A 14,971-nucleotide genomic window follows, 5' to 3' on the forward strand; every position below is an offset into this window, starting at 1 on the left:
GATAGGGTTTTTTCTCACAATAATGTTCTTTAATCTCCTGAGACAATCTCCAGATGTGTCTTTGGGACCAGTGATGGATGTGGATGGCATTTACATATAGTTTGGAGTGAAATAATAGCGAAGGCCACTGAGTCAGGAGCAACAAGAAACTGGAGGTCTGGGCTCTTCTCAGGCTTTGGTGCCAAGATGTTGATGGAAGTTTCCAGAGTGGCTCTGTTTGAGTGCTGTGATGGACAGGGTGGGGAGGGAGAAGCCTGGATGGCATCAGTCTGTGATAGTAGGTTGGATTCTGGGACATTCTGTACTGACCTGGTCATAGCTTTGAGGAGATAAATATACTTGGTGCACGACTGCCCTGATTACACACAGGAGCCACTGCAGGAAAAAGAGGAATCTTCTGAAGCTGCTTTGGGCAAGGGGGGCTGGAAGTGAAGTGCCAAATGCTTCAGAGGCTTTCTCCTTGAGTGTGCTGGTGCTGCTCTTCCACTGCTCCGGGGTTTCCCACCTAGTCATTGGCAGTCCATAAAACCAGCTCTGATTTCAGCAGCAGCAGCACAGAAAGGAGATTCATCACCTTCCATCTGCTTCCTAAAGGTTTGATCCTCATCCAGGGGATTTGTGAAGGGTCTGGTGTTGCCAAAATCATATCAGGGGCTCGATAAATCCCCGAGTCCACTTCATCTTGGTGTTTTGTACATGCACCATGTTCCATCTTTAGCAATTGTGAAGGAGCTGGTCTCTGGATGACTCCTGAAATGGCAGGGAAGGATGTTTTCAGTATTAATTGCTCAGCCCCGATCCCAGGGGCTTCAGCATTAGCTTCCCTGCAGTGCACTTTATTAAAAACTGGAAGTGCTGGTGAGTCAGCTGCAGAGTGTGTGTGCAGCTCCCCGAGACCCTGGCCTGGCAGCTCCATCCCAGGAACCCGAGCTCTGCTGAGACCTGAAAGCTGCTGGAAACACGTGGCTCATTCCCTGGGGTGTTGTGCTGAACTGATAAACCCTGCAGGGAAGGCAAATATCCCCGTGGCAAATGCAGCGACCTTGCACAGGAAACACTGATCATCCTCCCTTCCCCCAGAAGGAGGGGAGCAGATTCACTTTGAGCTTATCCCCCCTCCCTGCTCACAGCACTTTCTTGGGGTGTTGCTGACAGAAAGCAGGAAGAGAAAGGGATGCAGCACATCCAGTGGAAGACAGAGCAGTCCTGCGTGGCTGTGCTGTGTGATTCCTAACTCCCCCAAGCCTCTGGGCCAGCAGGTCCCTCCTGCCCTCCCTCAGCAGGCCCTTAGGAATCTGAGTAGCAGATTATCGTGTTCTGTAAAATGTGTAAGGGAGCAGCAAGAATAGGGCTGCTCCACTTGGGGATGTGAGCGCCAGGAGCCAAGGGCAGCAGGCACAGACAGTGCCCTCACCAGCCAGGGCACAGTCCTGCTGGTCCAAAACTGGGTGGGCAGAGCAGAACTGGTGATAACTGGGGATATTGGCCATTCCAGGGAAGGCAGAGTGACAGGCACATCCAGGGTCTACCCAGGGAGTCCAGCTGGGAGCAGCATGAGATGGGAGCAGAGGCAAGGCTGGAAGCAAGGGTAAAGCCCACGCTCAGTGCCCAGGACACGGGTACAGTGAGCTCAGGCAAGGTGTGGGTGCCAGGCCTGGAGGAGAGAGTTCTCCAGGGGGGTCCCAGGCAGGGCTGACTGGGGCAACTGGGACTGGTGCCCTCAGAGTCCTGGGAAAATCCCTGCTGTCAGGTGGAGGCCACGCGGAGCTCTCCTTGGAAACAAGCCCAGAACAGGCGGTTCTGTCCTAGGTGGTTTGATCTATCACCTCCATTTCTTTTCTCTGGGTGTGTTTTCCTGGCCCAGCAGTTCCAGCGCTGTCCAGGAGAGAGCAGGGATGGTCAGAGCCCTTATTTCACAGCTGGGTCTGAGGGCAGTGCAGTAGCAAACCCCGAGTAACAGCTCAGTGGCCAGTTAAGATCACTGCTGGGACACGTGGCAGTTCACAAGGTTGAAATACGGCCTTTCACCACGACAGTTCCTTAGTTCTTTGAAAAGTTAATGGTGTAAGTCAGGCATCCCATTGTGCCCGTGGACTGTGCCCCATCCCAAGAAATTCCAGTGCTTCTCTGTGTCTTTTCTTCTCTCACTAATCTTCCCCAGTGAGGATTCAGCCAGACACACTCAGTGTACATCAGAACCAAAACACCCTGTAAGACACCATACTTTTCTTCGAGGTGTTTCTACACTACAGACACTACAGAACCCAGCACTGCCTTTGAAGAGTTCCAGGAACGTTTCTCCAGGTATTTAAAGGTGGATCTGAGCAGAGGCATTGCAGTCCAGGCTCTAATCCCAGAGAAACCCTTCTAGCGCTGCCAGTGTTGATGTTAAAAGCAAACTAGTCTGAGAAAATGCTTCCAAGTCATTTTAACTCCCTTTTGCAAACGCTCTCCGTGCCTGCCATGTGTCTGGGATAACATCCCTCTTGCCTCTGTTCAAGTACAGATCTGTAGCTCATTTTTGCTTGCTTTGGGATTTGGTTAACAAGGAGTCATTTTTTTCCTGCTGTTTAAAGCCTCATTTACCTCCCCTCATGGGCCATTTTAGCCACTCCAGTATATTTGAAGTGGTACAGCCCTCCCACCACGGGGACTGGTGGAGTGGGATCTTATATAAGGGTATGGCTCTTATAGAAACAGCTGTGCCAGGAGGAGGGACCTGGTGCTGGTAAACCTGTGTCCACAGTATGTTTGGAACCACCACTACTAGTCTGACCTAAAGTACTGCATTCTTGACCTGCTTGCTCATCCTGTGGAGAACGAAAGACCTTAAATCTAAAGTTATACAGAAACCTATAGGCACTGCCCTGAGAGAGAATGCAGTGCTCTTTATGGATGGTATCCTAAAGGTAATTGCTCTGAAAGGTTTCCCCTTGTCAGAAGTGCCTCTCTTTGAGCAGTCCTTGATCTCCTCTCCCAGCACACCACGCTGCTCAGGATTTGTTTGAAACACTCCGTGTCTTCCTGCAGCTCTGGCCCCTCAGCCTGTCATTACTCAGCTGTCTCCTCAGTGTGTCCTCACAGGGAGCCGTGCTGCTCATGGGAATTGAGGTTGGGACTTGTGACTTCCCGGGGAGCCAGAAGTGTTTCTGCAGGCTACAAGGGCTCAGTATGTTGGATGTTAGAGTTTTGGATGACTAATTCCTACAAAACACTGGCAGGCTTCCTCGTAAACAGCACTCCTGAGCAGCAAGTTGCTGGAAGAATGGCTTTTAAAACTCGAGCCTGCCTGGTGCCCAGATGTTCACAGCCATTAGAGACCCTGGCAGCCAGTTTTCTGATACATCCCATTCTAACTCAGCTATTCTTATTCTGTCTCCCCAAATTCCCTTTGGAATTTCAGCTCGGCATTTGTTTCCTCCCTGCTCCCAGTTCTGTTATGAAGTTGTGCTGACCTGTTAAACTACTGCCACACTGGACTCAGAAAGCAGCAGCATTTCTGCAACATCCAGTGAGAAATGGAAAAGGAGTTCATTTAACAAGAAGGGAATGGGCCAGACACCTGCCCTGCTCTCTCTGCCCCAGTAAAGCTGGCAGTGTGCTGCCCAGTTTTACAGCCCATGCACCATTTTAAGCAAAAGTCATCTCAGGATTCCAGCCTCCCTGCTGAAGCAGGGACAGTGGATGGGCTGAAGCCATGGATTTATAGCATTTGCCATTCTGTAAGTGCAGAGGCCATGGCTTTAGCTGCCAGTACTCCAGGGCCAAGGGAAATGTTAGCACTGAGGGTGCAGGGATGCCTGTGTGAGCTGTGTGAGGTGCTCGGTGCCTTCATGGATCAGAAGTGGGTCTGTAAAATGGCAGAAAACTTGGGGGTTGAAAAAAAAATGCCCCCCTGCCTTCTTTGGCCAGGACTGTTGGAGCCACAGCCTAGGCATGGAGGTGCAAGGGGCAAGAGGATTCACTCTTGCTGAGGCAGCCCCGTGGCCAGACCCTTCCTGCTGCCCTGGACAGAGCCACAGACACCCTTTGCCCTCCTTTGTTCCCGACCCCTCTTTGGGCTGCAGCTCCTCACACACTCAGCAACTGCAGGGCCAGGAGCAGTCACCAATGGCCACATTGTCTCCTGCCCCTCTCTCTTGGCTCGAGGGTAGTTTTTCCAGGGGAGCAGGTTCCTGCTTTGTTAGGAGGTGAACCCAGACAGGCTGGCGCCAGCAGGGAGCAGGGAGCAATCTCTGCTGGGCCGTGAATGTGCTGCTTCTCCTGTGTCTGCTCTGCTGGCACTGGTGTGGCTTTGCCCTTCTTGTTGCAAAGTGAATCAGGCCTGTCTTGCATAACGTAACTGAATCTGGCCCGGTAACACTAACCCTGTCTTTGTCCACGTGCTTATCTCCCAACCAGGCATCGACTCCTCCAGAGGTCCCAGCTCTGTGCCACAGCTCCCAGTCAGCAGGGCTATGCTTTGTCACTGTTTGCCACCCTAAGATTACTGAAAACTTTCCATCTGCATCAGTGGCTCTCAGAACCGTTTGCAGAGGTCATCCCCGCCCATCCCACTGTGCTTGCACACCTCCAAGAGCTGCCCAGGAAACCCGGGGGTCCCAGCACTGCTGGGCACTGGTGCTGAGGCTGACGAGTGGAGGTCACACGAGTGTTCCTTGGCTGCTTGACAAGCCACCAGCAGGCCTTGTGTGCAGTGACCTTCCTAGTTGCTGTGTATATGTGTCTGCACAGCTACATCCACAGCGTTCACACCTTCCTAGGAACAGAGAGGAGGCTGAGGAGTGCTCGGGTCACGTGCTGCCATGAGTGTCACGTAGCACAGGCATTTTTCACATGCCTTGTAAGAGCAATGTGTGATGACAGTGCATTTACTTTACAAGGTTTTATGGCAAGGACTTGCTAGCAGATAATACCCACAGGATGGCAAATGTACCTTGAGCTGTTCCATGAACTCAAGCTAATCAGAATAATCATGAATCTTACGCTGGTTTTTCTCCCTGTGCCATGATGTAATTGCTGAGGTGCTGGCTGTGTGAGTTGCAGTGGCAGAGCACAAGGTGTCCTGGAGGAGCCTCTGCCTTCCACTGGCCTCTCCTTGCAGGTTATTGCTGCTCTCAAATGAGACCATTTGTAGTTGTCTCAGCTCCCTGAAAAAAAGCCTCGTTTTACACTGAGAAGAACTTGCTGTCCGGACATTATCAACTTAATTTTCTGCCCTTCCCACTTCCTCAGGTAATGATCGCAGGTCCTGACCATTTCCTAAATTGCTGGGGAGTGATTTTCCCCACTCTGAGACCTTGCTGCTGGTAACCTTGCTCAGGCAAGGTTTTTCCAGTCTTCTACCAGTTCCCTGTTAAAGTCCATTTCCCACTGGAGTAATCACTTCCTTCAGATCCTTCTCCCACGTGTGGATCATTGTGAAAATATCCCAGTGCATCACCTCAGTTTATCCCAGGTTACCAGCACATCAGACTGTCTGGCTTCCTTGCTGGAAAGAGTACATGGAATCTGGAAGAACTCTGGCCGAAGTAGGTAATGTCAGATGACTAAATCTGTGCTTATTTTTCCACATGGAGCTTGCCCAGCTCCTCCAAAACACCACAGAATTAAATTGCCAGTTTAACATACGGGGGTGCTTTAAACGTGGATTTTTGGGGGTAACGTTGGGTGCTTTTCCGAGCCGTGTCCGTGAGGCCGTGTCCCGGTGCTGAAGCTGTGCCTATGTGTCTCTGCAGAACGACTCCTGGGGGAAGCAGTATTCCTACGCGCTCTTCAAGGCCATGAGCCACATGCTGTGCATCGGCTACGGGCAGCAGGCGCCCGTGGGCATGTCGGACGTGTGGCTCACCATGCTCAGCATGATCGTGGGGGCCACCTGCTACGCCATGTTCATCGGCCACGCCACCGCCCTCATCCAGTCCCTGGACTCCTCCCGCCGCCAGTACCAGGAGAAGGTAAGCACTGGGCTTGGCAGCCCGTGGGGCTTGCTGCGCTCTCAGTGACCCTGAGGTGCGGTTCCCTGGGAATTCATCCCGATCCATTCACTCCAACAGACCCTCCGGAAGAGACAGGTGCAAGATCAGATGAGGAGTAGTAATGCAAGGGGGTGATTTTTGTTGTCTCTGCCTGCCTTTTTTAGATCGACGTTATCAATGTCACTGCTATCTGAAATCCTCAGTCGCTCTTTCCGAGATCTTGTTTCAAACCCCAAGTGAATGTTCCAGAATGTGCAGCTTTTGTTTAGCAAGTACTCTGTTAAAAGTATCCAGATTATTCACTTCAGTGCTCATGAGTGAAGCTACAGAACAAACCCCAAGGCCCAGATCAAAGCTGGGAGCTCGGAGCAGGTTCCCCGGGTAGCTGTGGAATTAATTGCACCATTGTTGAACTGCACAATGGAGGGCACAGTCAGAAATGTCACAGCTGATCAGGCTCCCACTGCCATGGCAGCCACAGGTGCTGCTGGGTTTGAGGGGATGCTGTAAATCTGTGAGATGGTCAGGGTGTCCCAAAAAAGCACCTTCCCTCAGATAGTGGGGCTGGGGAAGCCATAGGTGAGGAGGTGTTACAGTCAGGGTCTTATGGATACATTTCATCTGGAGGCTAAGAGGAACTGGTCCTATTCTGACCTTGCCAGGTGCAGTCAGAGTAGGTGAAAGAGGAGCTGTGATTCAAGTGAGGAAATTATGGTGAGCATGCACAGTCCAGGTGAATTTTGTGTTGAGGGAGGAGGTGGGATGGCCTAGGAACAAGTTTCAGATGTGGGGATTACAATGCTGGGCCATGGAAAGAGAACGGGGCAGAGAGGGAGAGCAAAGATGACCAGAGGCTGACTCATGCTTTGAGTCACAGCTGGAGCCAAAAGAAGGAGAAAGCCTGGGAGAAGAGCATGGAGGACTGGGATGTATCCAGAGCACTGGGCCTTGTGTAGAGTTTTCCCTCTCTGTTACAGCTCAGACTAATTCTAATGGGCAGCAAGGCATGCCAAAGAGAAGGACAATGCAGCACCTGGAATGCAAGCTGATCAAATCTCTGGATGCGGAGTATTTATTCAAATGTGTTTGAAGCAGCACAGAAGTCAAGGACTGATTTGCAAACCAACCACCTGGCCAGCCTAGAGCGGCCAAGGTTACACCTGCAGCACTGGGCACCACGGGCTTTGTCTCGAGCCAGGTCTGAAGACAAGGGCAGAAACTGACCCTGGAAGTTGGATTCCCATCAGTGCTCAGGGAAACCAGTCCCCAGGAAGCCAGCAGGGACTGCAGTGGGGCTGGCAGAGCAGCGGGAAATCTTGGAGCCCTATTGGAATGTGGAGACGTGAATGAGAGGGTTAATGGATACAGGGGAAGAGCTTTGTGACAAGAGCAGCAGATAGAGGATTTCACACAGGGTGTATTTCATATGTAGTGGTTTTAGCAGGTTCATTTCCCAAGTTTTTCTCCTGGGATCAAGGCCTCAGGGATTGAATACGTTCATTTTCCTCTTGCAAATGGGACAAATGATAGCCTAAAAACAAATATGTATTTGCTTTCTGCATTCCTTAGCACTTGAATAGCCATGATTAAAATGAGGCTGCTCCGTGATTTGCAGCCCTGCAACTCAATTTAGTTCAGTCCTCATGGGACAAAGTGTCTGGTGAAGCATATTATAGAGAGAATCTCAACAAGTTTGGAGGTCGATTGGTAGAAGCAGCAATTGAGGCACCTCTGCTGAGGGCACCCGTGGGCTCTGCCTCTCTCCTCAGCACAGCTCAGCCTACAGGGATTTTGGGAGCTGTTTTGGGAATAGCCAGAAAAAGGGGAGACGGTGAGGAGGGAGGGGAACAGCAGGAACAGCAAACAGGAGAGGAGGTTGTAGCTGGTAACTGTACTGAGAGGCTTTGCTTGGTGTAACCCTTAGGACAAGGTTCAGGAGCGGGTTTTTGGTGAGGTTTCAGATTGTCTAGACCTCTGCCAAACCAACTTGTTCTTCCCTTGTACAAACAGGGCTTTTGAGAAGAGGAATAAAAGCCAAGCCATGCTGTCTGTTGGCTTCAGGAGGAGAGTTTGCCTCCCTCTGCCTTGGATTCATTGAACATTTGGACATTCAATCCCTGTCCTGTCTAAATCCGCTCCCGTAGCATCTCACTTCATGCTGTGCTGCTTTCTGCAAGGCAGGGAAGCTGGATGGGATCAATGATGTGCCAGGAACCATGGAGAATTTGGAGAGGGAAGTTGCCCCTCCAGGGCAGTGCAGTGCTGAGGTTCCTGAGTACAAGTGGGGAATCCCCTGTGGCACAGAGCGCTCACACCACCCCAGGCACTGCAAGGGGCACAGCCACCGTGCAGGTCTGGCCCTGGCCTCCCTTGAAAAGCTCTGGCTCAGAACAGCTCTCTAGATCAGGCACTCTGATGTGACTGTTTGATTTCCAGTTCCAGAGGCAAAGGTAAAAGGGACCTGTGTGTCACATCCTGCATTGCAGAGTTATTGTGGTCACAGAGAGAGTCAACGGCAGGATCAGCAGCCGACTCTTATCTCTTAACCTCAGCCTGGTGTTGAACTGCACAATATCTTTGCACCCAAGACTGGTGTCTGTTTGCTGCGAGAGAATGCCCCTATGGGTCCATCCTGAAGGATTCTGATAGAAACATTTCCCAAAGTCTTGCTGTGCAGTTCCATGTTATGACTGAATCAGCCTCACAGCTTGAACCCAGGGGGGGGATGCCCCACATACCTGATCTCACCCTGTGCTCCCTACCACCCTTCTCAGCTCTGCTTTTCCTGCTCATACTTCTCAGACCTTCACTACACTCCAAGTTCATCACTGGCTGCAGAAGTACCCCACGGCCTGCAGTAACTGTGGCTCACATGAGAGGGAAAGTGTTTCCTGCCCAGGAGAGGAATAAACTTGATGGATATGCAAGTTATTTTCATGCTTTTTGCAGGTTCTCCTATTAATTTCTTTCCCTAATCCTAGAGCTCAGCTGGATTAGTACTTCTGCCAAGTCACCACACACACACACACACACACAGACACACACACTCTCATCCTCCCCAGCAGACTCAGTAACCTTGAGGCTTTGGGGAGGGTGATTGTGCTGTTTTCTGCAGCCACACTCCTTGGAACAGAGCAGAGACATTCTGGGCTCCTCTCCCCCATCCCAGCAGGACGCAGGCAGTGATGGGCACTGTGCAGGGAGGCTTTGGCTCTCCGTGTCATCTCCCCAGGTACACACAGAGGAGTGACTGAGGAGAGGTGGGAATTGCTGCTGTCAGCGCTGCAGAGCCCAGCAAAGCCGTAATCTCTCCTTCCAGATCCTCATCTCTCCTCAGGATCTCTGCTACACTGGCACTCTCTCCAGCTCTCTGCTCTCCACATTCATTGCCCTGCTCCTCCTCCTCCCTCTCCCTGAGCAGTTTATCCACAGCCTCTTGTTCTTAAAATATATCTGGGCAGATCCTTGCATATTCACTTGTCATTATTCTGAAGAAACACGTGCTGCAGCACAGTTGCAAGGGGACAAGCAGGTAACACTGAAGAGAGAGTCACTCTATAAACCCTGCAGAGCACTGGTGACATCACCTCTCAGTTCTGACAGAGCCCTGCCCAACCATCAGCACAGCCCTTCTGCCCACAGTTTATCCCATGGTCTGGCTATGCAAGCACTTTGTTGTCCAACTATCAAGATTCAAGCCTGAGTTCAACAATGAGTAATTGGGGAAAATTTAGTCATTTTAAAGGCTGAAGTATAACAACTGCAGTGTTCCATCTCTGTTAGAGATGTTGGACCAGTATTTGTTGGAGGGGGATTCAGACACTGCCCTTGTGCCGGCAGTGAGAGCTGAGAATCTGTCTGGGCTCAGGTCTCTGCTCTTTCTCAGAGACCAACAGCACAGAGCCTTATTGGGCAGCAGGTTTAAGGAGTTATTTGGGCTGTTTTATGCTCTGTAATGAAACTGTGGAACTCACAGCTGCAGGGGGCTGTGGAGGTCCAGAGTTTGATTAGCTTCAGAATATTTAGACAAATTCACATGAGGAAAACCTTTCAAGTGCTGCTGACTGCTGAGGTGCAGATACAGCCCCGGGCAGTGGGCATCCCTAATGTGCTCCTGTCAGAAAAGCCAGGAGGGTGAGGGCGGGAGCTGGAGTGCTCTGTGCCTCTCCTAATCCTTCTCCTCCTCCTCACATGAACCTGCCAGACACACACACCGGGTGAGAGGAGCCCTCAGGCTGCCCCTTCACAGCTGCCTCGGTGCTTTAGGCTGGTTTACTGTGCAGTTTGGTGTTCTGAGCTGCCTCCAGTGGGTGTGTGCAAGGAATTGGGTGCAGAGATCCGAGCTGGGGTCCTGGATGCAGGATAATCACATTATCCTGGCAACTTGCCCTTGCTGATTAGCCCCTCCTCCGCTCCCCCTCAAGCTGAGCTAATTAACCCGAGCCCAGCCTGTACTGAAGCTGCATTAATTCTCTTGGCTCCAGGGCTGGCTTAGCCAGGGCTGCCTGAGGGACAGCAGGGCACAGACACACTGAGGTACCTCGTGTCAGCTGCTCTGAGCCCGGAGCTGGGCACAGACTGCCGGAATTCCCACACCTGCCCTGCCACAAAGCTGGCAGTGGGAAACTTCATTACCATTCCGGGCAGGATTTGAAATGACATTCCCAAGTGCCTGAAGGTTCTCAGGTGGCATTCCCACATTCCTAGAGTTCAAAGGGGTTCTGTAAAACTGCCCTCCTGAGCTAACATCCGTTCTGATGTCAGGAAAGCTGCAAAGCTCCCGTACTCCTGTCGTAATAATGTGTGTGAAGGAGAGGGTACGGAGTGTGCAGCACTTCAGAAATTAAAGGTGTTTGGAAAACTTAATCAAATGCAAAATGCCATCAGATTTCCTAATTGGAAAAAGTGTGGAGAGCTTTGCTTCCTCCTGCCCTGACTGCACTGGTTGTGTGTTGCCTCAGTGTGTGCAGAGGTGGCCTGAGAGCCGTTGTGTCCCGTGTTGCTGTCAATCAAAGCATCTGGGGTTGATAACACGGCTTATAAATGATGTACTTTATTGATTGTGTCTCTAAGCCTCTGATGTGCCTGGGCCTGGTGTCTCAGCACTGCCTCAGGGTATTTTTTCTGTGATCAGGGGTTTCTGGCTTGCAGAGTCAGTAAGAATGTCAGACATAGGGGTGTTATGAATAATAAGTTGTTCATCTCAACCAGAAAATCAGAAATTTCTGTCAACTGTTTTAAGGTTATTTAATCCTTCTCATGAAAGAATCCTGGCTTGATTATAAAATGGCAACGTTTTCTGAATGAAAACCTAATGGTGTCTTTTAAAAATGTCTCGTGATGCAAATTGCCTTGCCCAAGCTGGGGTCGAGTACTTTTTTATTCTTGCATAGGAATATTTCATTATTGAACCTGGTTTGCCCATGTTTTACTAAGAGAAGCCCCATTTTGAAGAAGTAAAACATGTATCATATACTGCAGTTACAGCTCAGCTTTTGACATCTTATTTGTGAGCAGTCAGACAGGCAGTTCTGTTCAGCTGATGGGAGCCTGGTCCGAGCAGTGTCTGTGCACGCACAGGGCCTGCCTGCATTGTCAGGGAAAGGGAAGTGTTCTTGCCTCAGCAGTTCTGCAGATCCCAGTGTGGGATTTCAAACTTCATTATCAGTTTTGAAATTAATTTTGGCACTTGAACCGCAAATAAATAAATAAATAAATACATCACCGTGGAAGCGCGAAACCTCCCCGTGGAGCCAGCTCTCCTGGCAGAAGGCTGCTCCCAGGAATCCTGATTTCCAATTTTACACACTCACTGTTCCCTTGTCCCCATCCCCAGCCTTTGTCTGGTGACAGATTTCACCTCACCTCCCTTGTTCTGCTCTTGTAATGAAAGTGCTGTCGGTCCCTTTTCCCCCACACTCCATATGTGGATCCAGTGACATGACCTGACCATGTCCAAAATATCCTGTGATCTGAGTTTCAGGAGATTGATTGACCAGGTCCCAAAGTGCCCCGTGCTGTACTAGTGACTAATGCTGGGATGTGCCCTCTCAAACCCAGCACGGCTTTTTCCTTGGGGGCCATTCCCAGGCTGGAGCTATGCAGGAAAAACCGGCTGTTTCCACAGCCAGGAGGTGCAGGTTTGTGCATAATACAGTCACCATTGCACCACCTTCCTGGGATGAACAGGATTAGCCCTTTTGTCTGAGCACCTGTAAGAGCAGACTAAGGGGGCATTGCCCACAACATTTAATGCAAAGAGATTTGTCCCAGAGCTCTTGGATCTGCTCTCCTCAGAACCCCAAAGGGAGCACACACTTGCATTGTTTGCAGCAAAGGTGGATGAGGTAAAAAAGGGTTTCATCAGGCTCACTAGTGACCCTGTTGCCACCCCCCAGCCCAGAAATGGGATTATCTGTTCAGACAATCCTTGCCTGAACAGGTGCTGGTGAACAGCAAGGGGAGGCAGCTCTTGCAGAATGGAGGTAGCTACCAAATTGCTTCCAAAGCTGAAGTGTAGAGAGGCTTGGGTTTTAAATTTAGCTCATTAATCAAAAAGCAGAAGTAGCACTGATAATGTTTGGTGCTGAGGTCGATGTGGTCTGAGCTGTTCTGGTTGAAGTGGTGTTGAAATAACCACTGGCTCCTGAACAACCTGCTGCAATTTGCCTGTACCACACTCTGTTCCCCCCCAGTTCCTCCTATGCAGCCACCCCAGCTGTCTTCCTACAGGCTCTGGATAAACTGTGGGAGACTGCACCAGTTACAGATCTCAGCAAAATTTCAGGAAGAAGGAAGAGAAAAATTATAAAAGTGAGCAAAAAATTATAAACCCAGCAAAGATCACACCAAAAGTGTCAGAGCGATTTTACTGTGTTACAGAACTTCACTCTTCTTCCCTTAAATTACTCCAGGAGAACGTGTGTCCTGATCATTTTGAGTAAGATGTGGAATAAATCCTGAACATGGAAATGTGAATGGCTTAAGAGACAAAAAACTCCAGAACTCAGCATTGATTGGGTTTGATGATTACTGAGTGCTGGGGACCTGCACTGTTTTACTCCTAGTCAGAGATCAGAGACAATAAAACAGAGGTGCAGTTGTGTCCCATCCAGACCCTCGTGTGGTGGATCTCATGACTCGATCTTTGCCCCATGAAGCACTAAATTCCACTTGGTAGAGTCTCAGCACTGGACAGGGGGGCTGCTTATGGCTCTTAATCCACTCTTCCAGGGTTGTCCTGGCAGCATGGGGAATGCTGGCAGAGCACTGTAATCTTTCCCTGAATTCAACCTGCAGTGCTCTGCTGGAGCCTCCTTTTCCTTACACAGGTGCATCTCTCGGATTTGGAGACTGAGATTGAAATTAAACCTGGTCCCACAGTGATTTCAGCCTATTTCTAGAAAGATGCAAACAGTATCATAGAACCTGGAATCTCCTGAGCTGGAAGGAACCCACAAGGATCATCCAGCTCCTGGCCCTGCACAGGACACCCCAGGAGTCACACCATGTGCCTGATTCAGAACTAGGACAAAGTTGAGACTCTTCAGCCAGTGATTTATTCCTGCCTGAGAGAGGAGCATTGAGGGCATGGAAGGAGTTAAAAATATTTAGTTCCCTTTGGACTGTGAGTGATCTGAGCTTTGGTAGATGGGGAGGGGAGTGGTGAGGCAAGGAGGGAAAAGTGGCCAGTTATAGAAACAAAAATACTCAGCTAAATGGTTTCCTTTTGATATATTAATACCTCCTTCAAGGGCTTATTTGAGGAAAAACAGACTTAAGAAAATGAGCTGGGATTTAAATGGACTTGATTGTCTTCAGAGAGATTTAAATAATTCCTAAATGAGTCTTTTTAGTTGAACTCAGAGAGGCCACTAATCTCTGAGCACAGGTCAGGCTGAGGACATGGAGACAAGTGGGAGACTGAGCAGACAAGCACGAGGGAGGAAGGAGGTGAAAGGGGCTGTCAGGAGAGGCCTGGCCGCGTCTGGAAGGCACAGAAGGGGGCATGAAGTGGCTTCAGAGAGTGCCAGATGTGCATGGTACCATAGGCTTGACCCTCCATAGGCTTGACCCTGCAGGAGCAGGGCCTTCAGCCTGGCTGAGCAGCTCAAAGGAAGGGGGAAAACCCCACATGAATCTTCAGAGGGACTGATGCTTTCATTTCTGAGCATCTCTGCTGACTCCATCTCTGCCTACAGGAGTTAAGGGCCCCCAAACCCTCCACTGCCTGGGTGAGAAGAGGGAGCACCAGCAAAGGCAGGAGAAACAAGATACCTTCCCCTCGTTAACAGTGACAGAGAATGATGGTTGCTTATTTTACAGCTTTCTTTTATAACTGTGATTTTAATTTCTAATCAGAAGCAGCACCTTTCTGGTGAAGTAAATTTGTCCTGTTTTCCCTCTGAGCCTTATCTGGGGACAGCGGTGGCAGGAGAATCTGACAAGCCCCAGGGACATTGCAGAGCAGTAATTTATTGCTCTGTGTTACAAAGCAATAAATCCACGTACAGTAGTGAATAAGCAGAGTCCCAGTCACCCCAAACAACCTGTGCTTGTGAATTTGAGAAGTATGGGAGTGTTTTTCCCAAGAAGGAAAGGCCAGTTGAAGATGAATAGCAAGGGCTTGTGGTGGAGAGAAGAGGGGTGGGGGCTGGGGGCTGGCACCAGGTGATGGCAGGCATCTTGTGACACTGGTGAATGCTCCAATTCAAGGTACAGGACTAAAACTGAGGGTATAGGGTGATAATTTTGGTAAATAATTTATTCAACAAAAATGCAGCATTAAAGCAAGCGGGTAAATTTAATAAACCTGAGTCAGCCAAAGCTAGTGCCTAATGGTGTCCCTTTCCATGGTGAGTGTCCTGCTTGTCCCATGTCCAGTTTGCCAGGTTCCATGGATGTCTCATGCTGCAGTGCATCTCCAGTGGCAGGACATGTCTGTGTTTAGGCATCTGAGACAAACTTTTTGCATTGAAGAGCATAACTTGCAA

The 14,971-nt window shown here is 50.1% G+C and overlaps 1 protein-coding gene across 1 annotated transcript in view; it reads left to right on the plus strand.

Moving 5' to 3' along the window:
* The window catches only part of HCN4 (hyperpolarization activated cyclic nucleotide gated potassium channel 4), a 93,523-nt gene that overhangs the window by 61,645 nt on the left and 16,907 nt on the right, over window positions 1-14,971 (plus strand). The window contains exon 3 of the mRNA XM_027889962.1: window positions 5,739-5,957. Coding sequence (XP_027745763.1) covers window positions 5,739-5,957 — 219 coding nt within the window. The remainder of the gene's footprint in view (window positions 1-5,738; window positions 5,958-14,971) is intronic.

The sequence above is a fragment of the Empidonax traillii genome, unplaced genomic scaffold, assembly GCF_003031625.1.
Source record: "Empidonax traillii isolate 1590-97213 ecotype Southwest subspecies unplaced genomic scaffold, ASM303162v1 scaffold12:size2584012, whole genome shotgun sequence".
Classification (NCBI taxonomy): domain Eukaryota; kingdom Metazoa; phylum Chordata; class Aves; order Passeriformes; family Tyrannidae; genus Empidonax; species Empidonax traillii.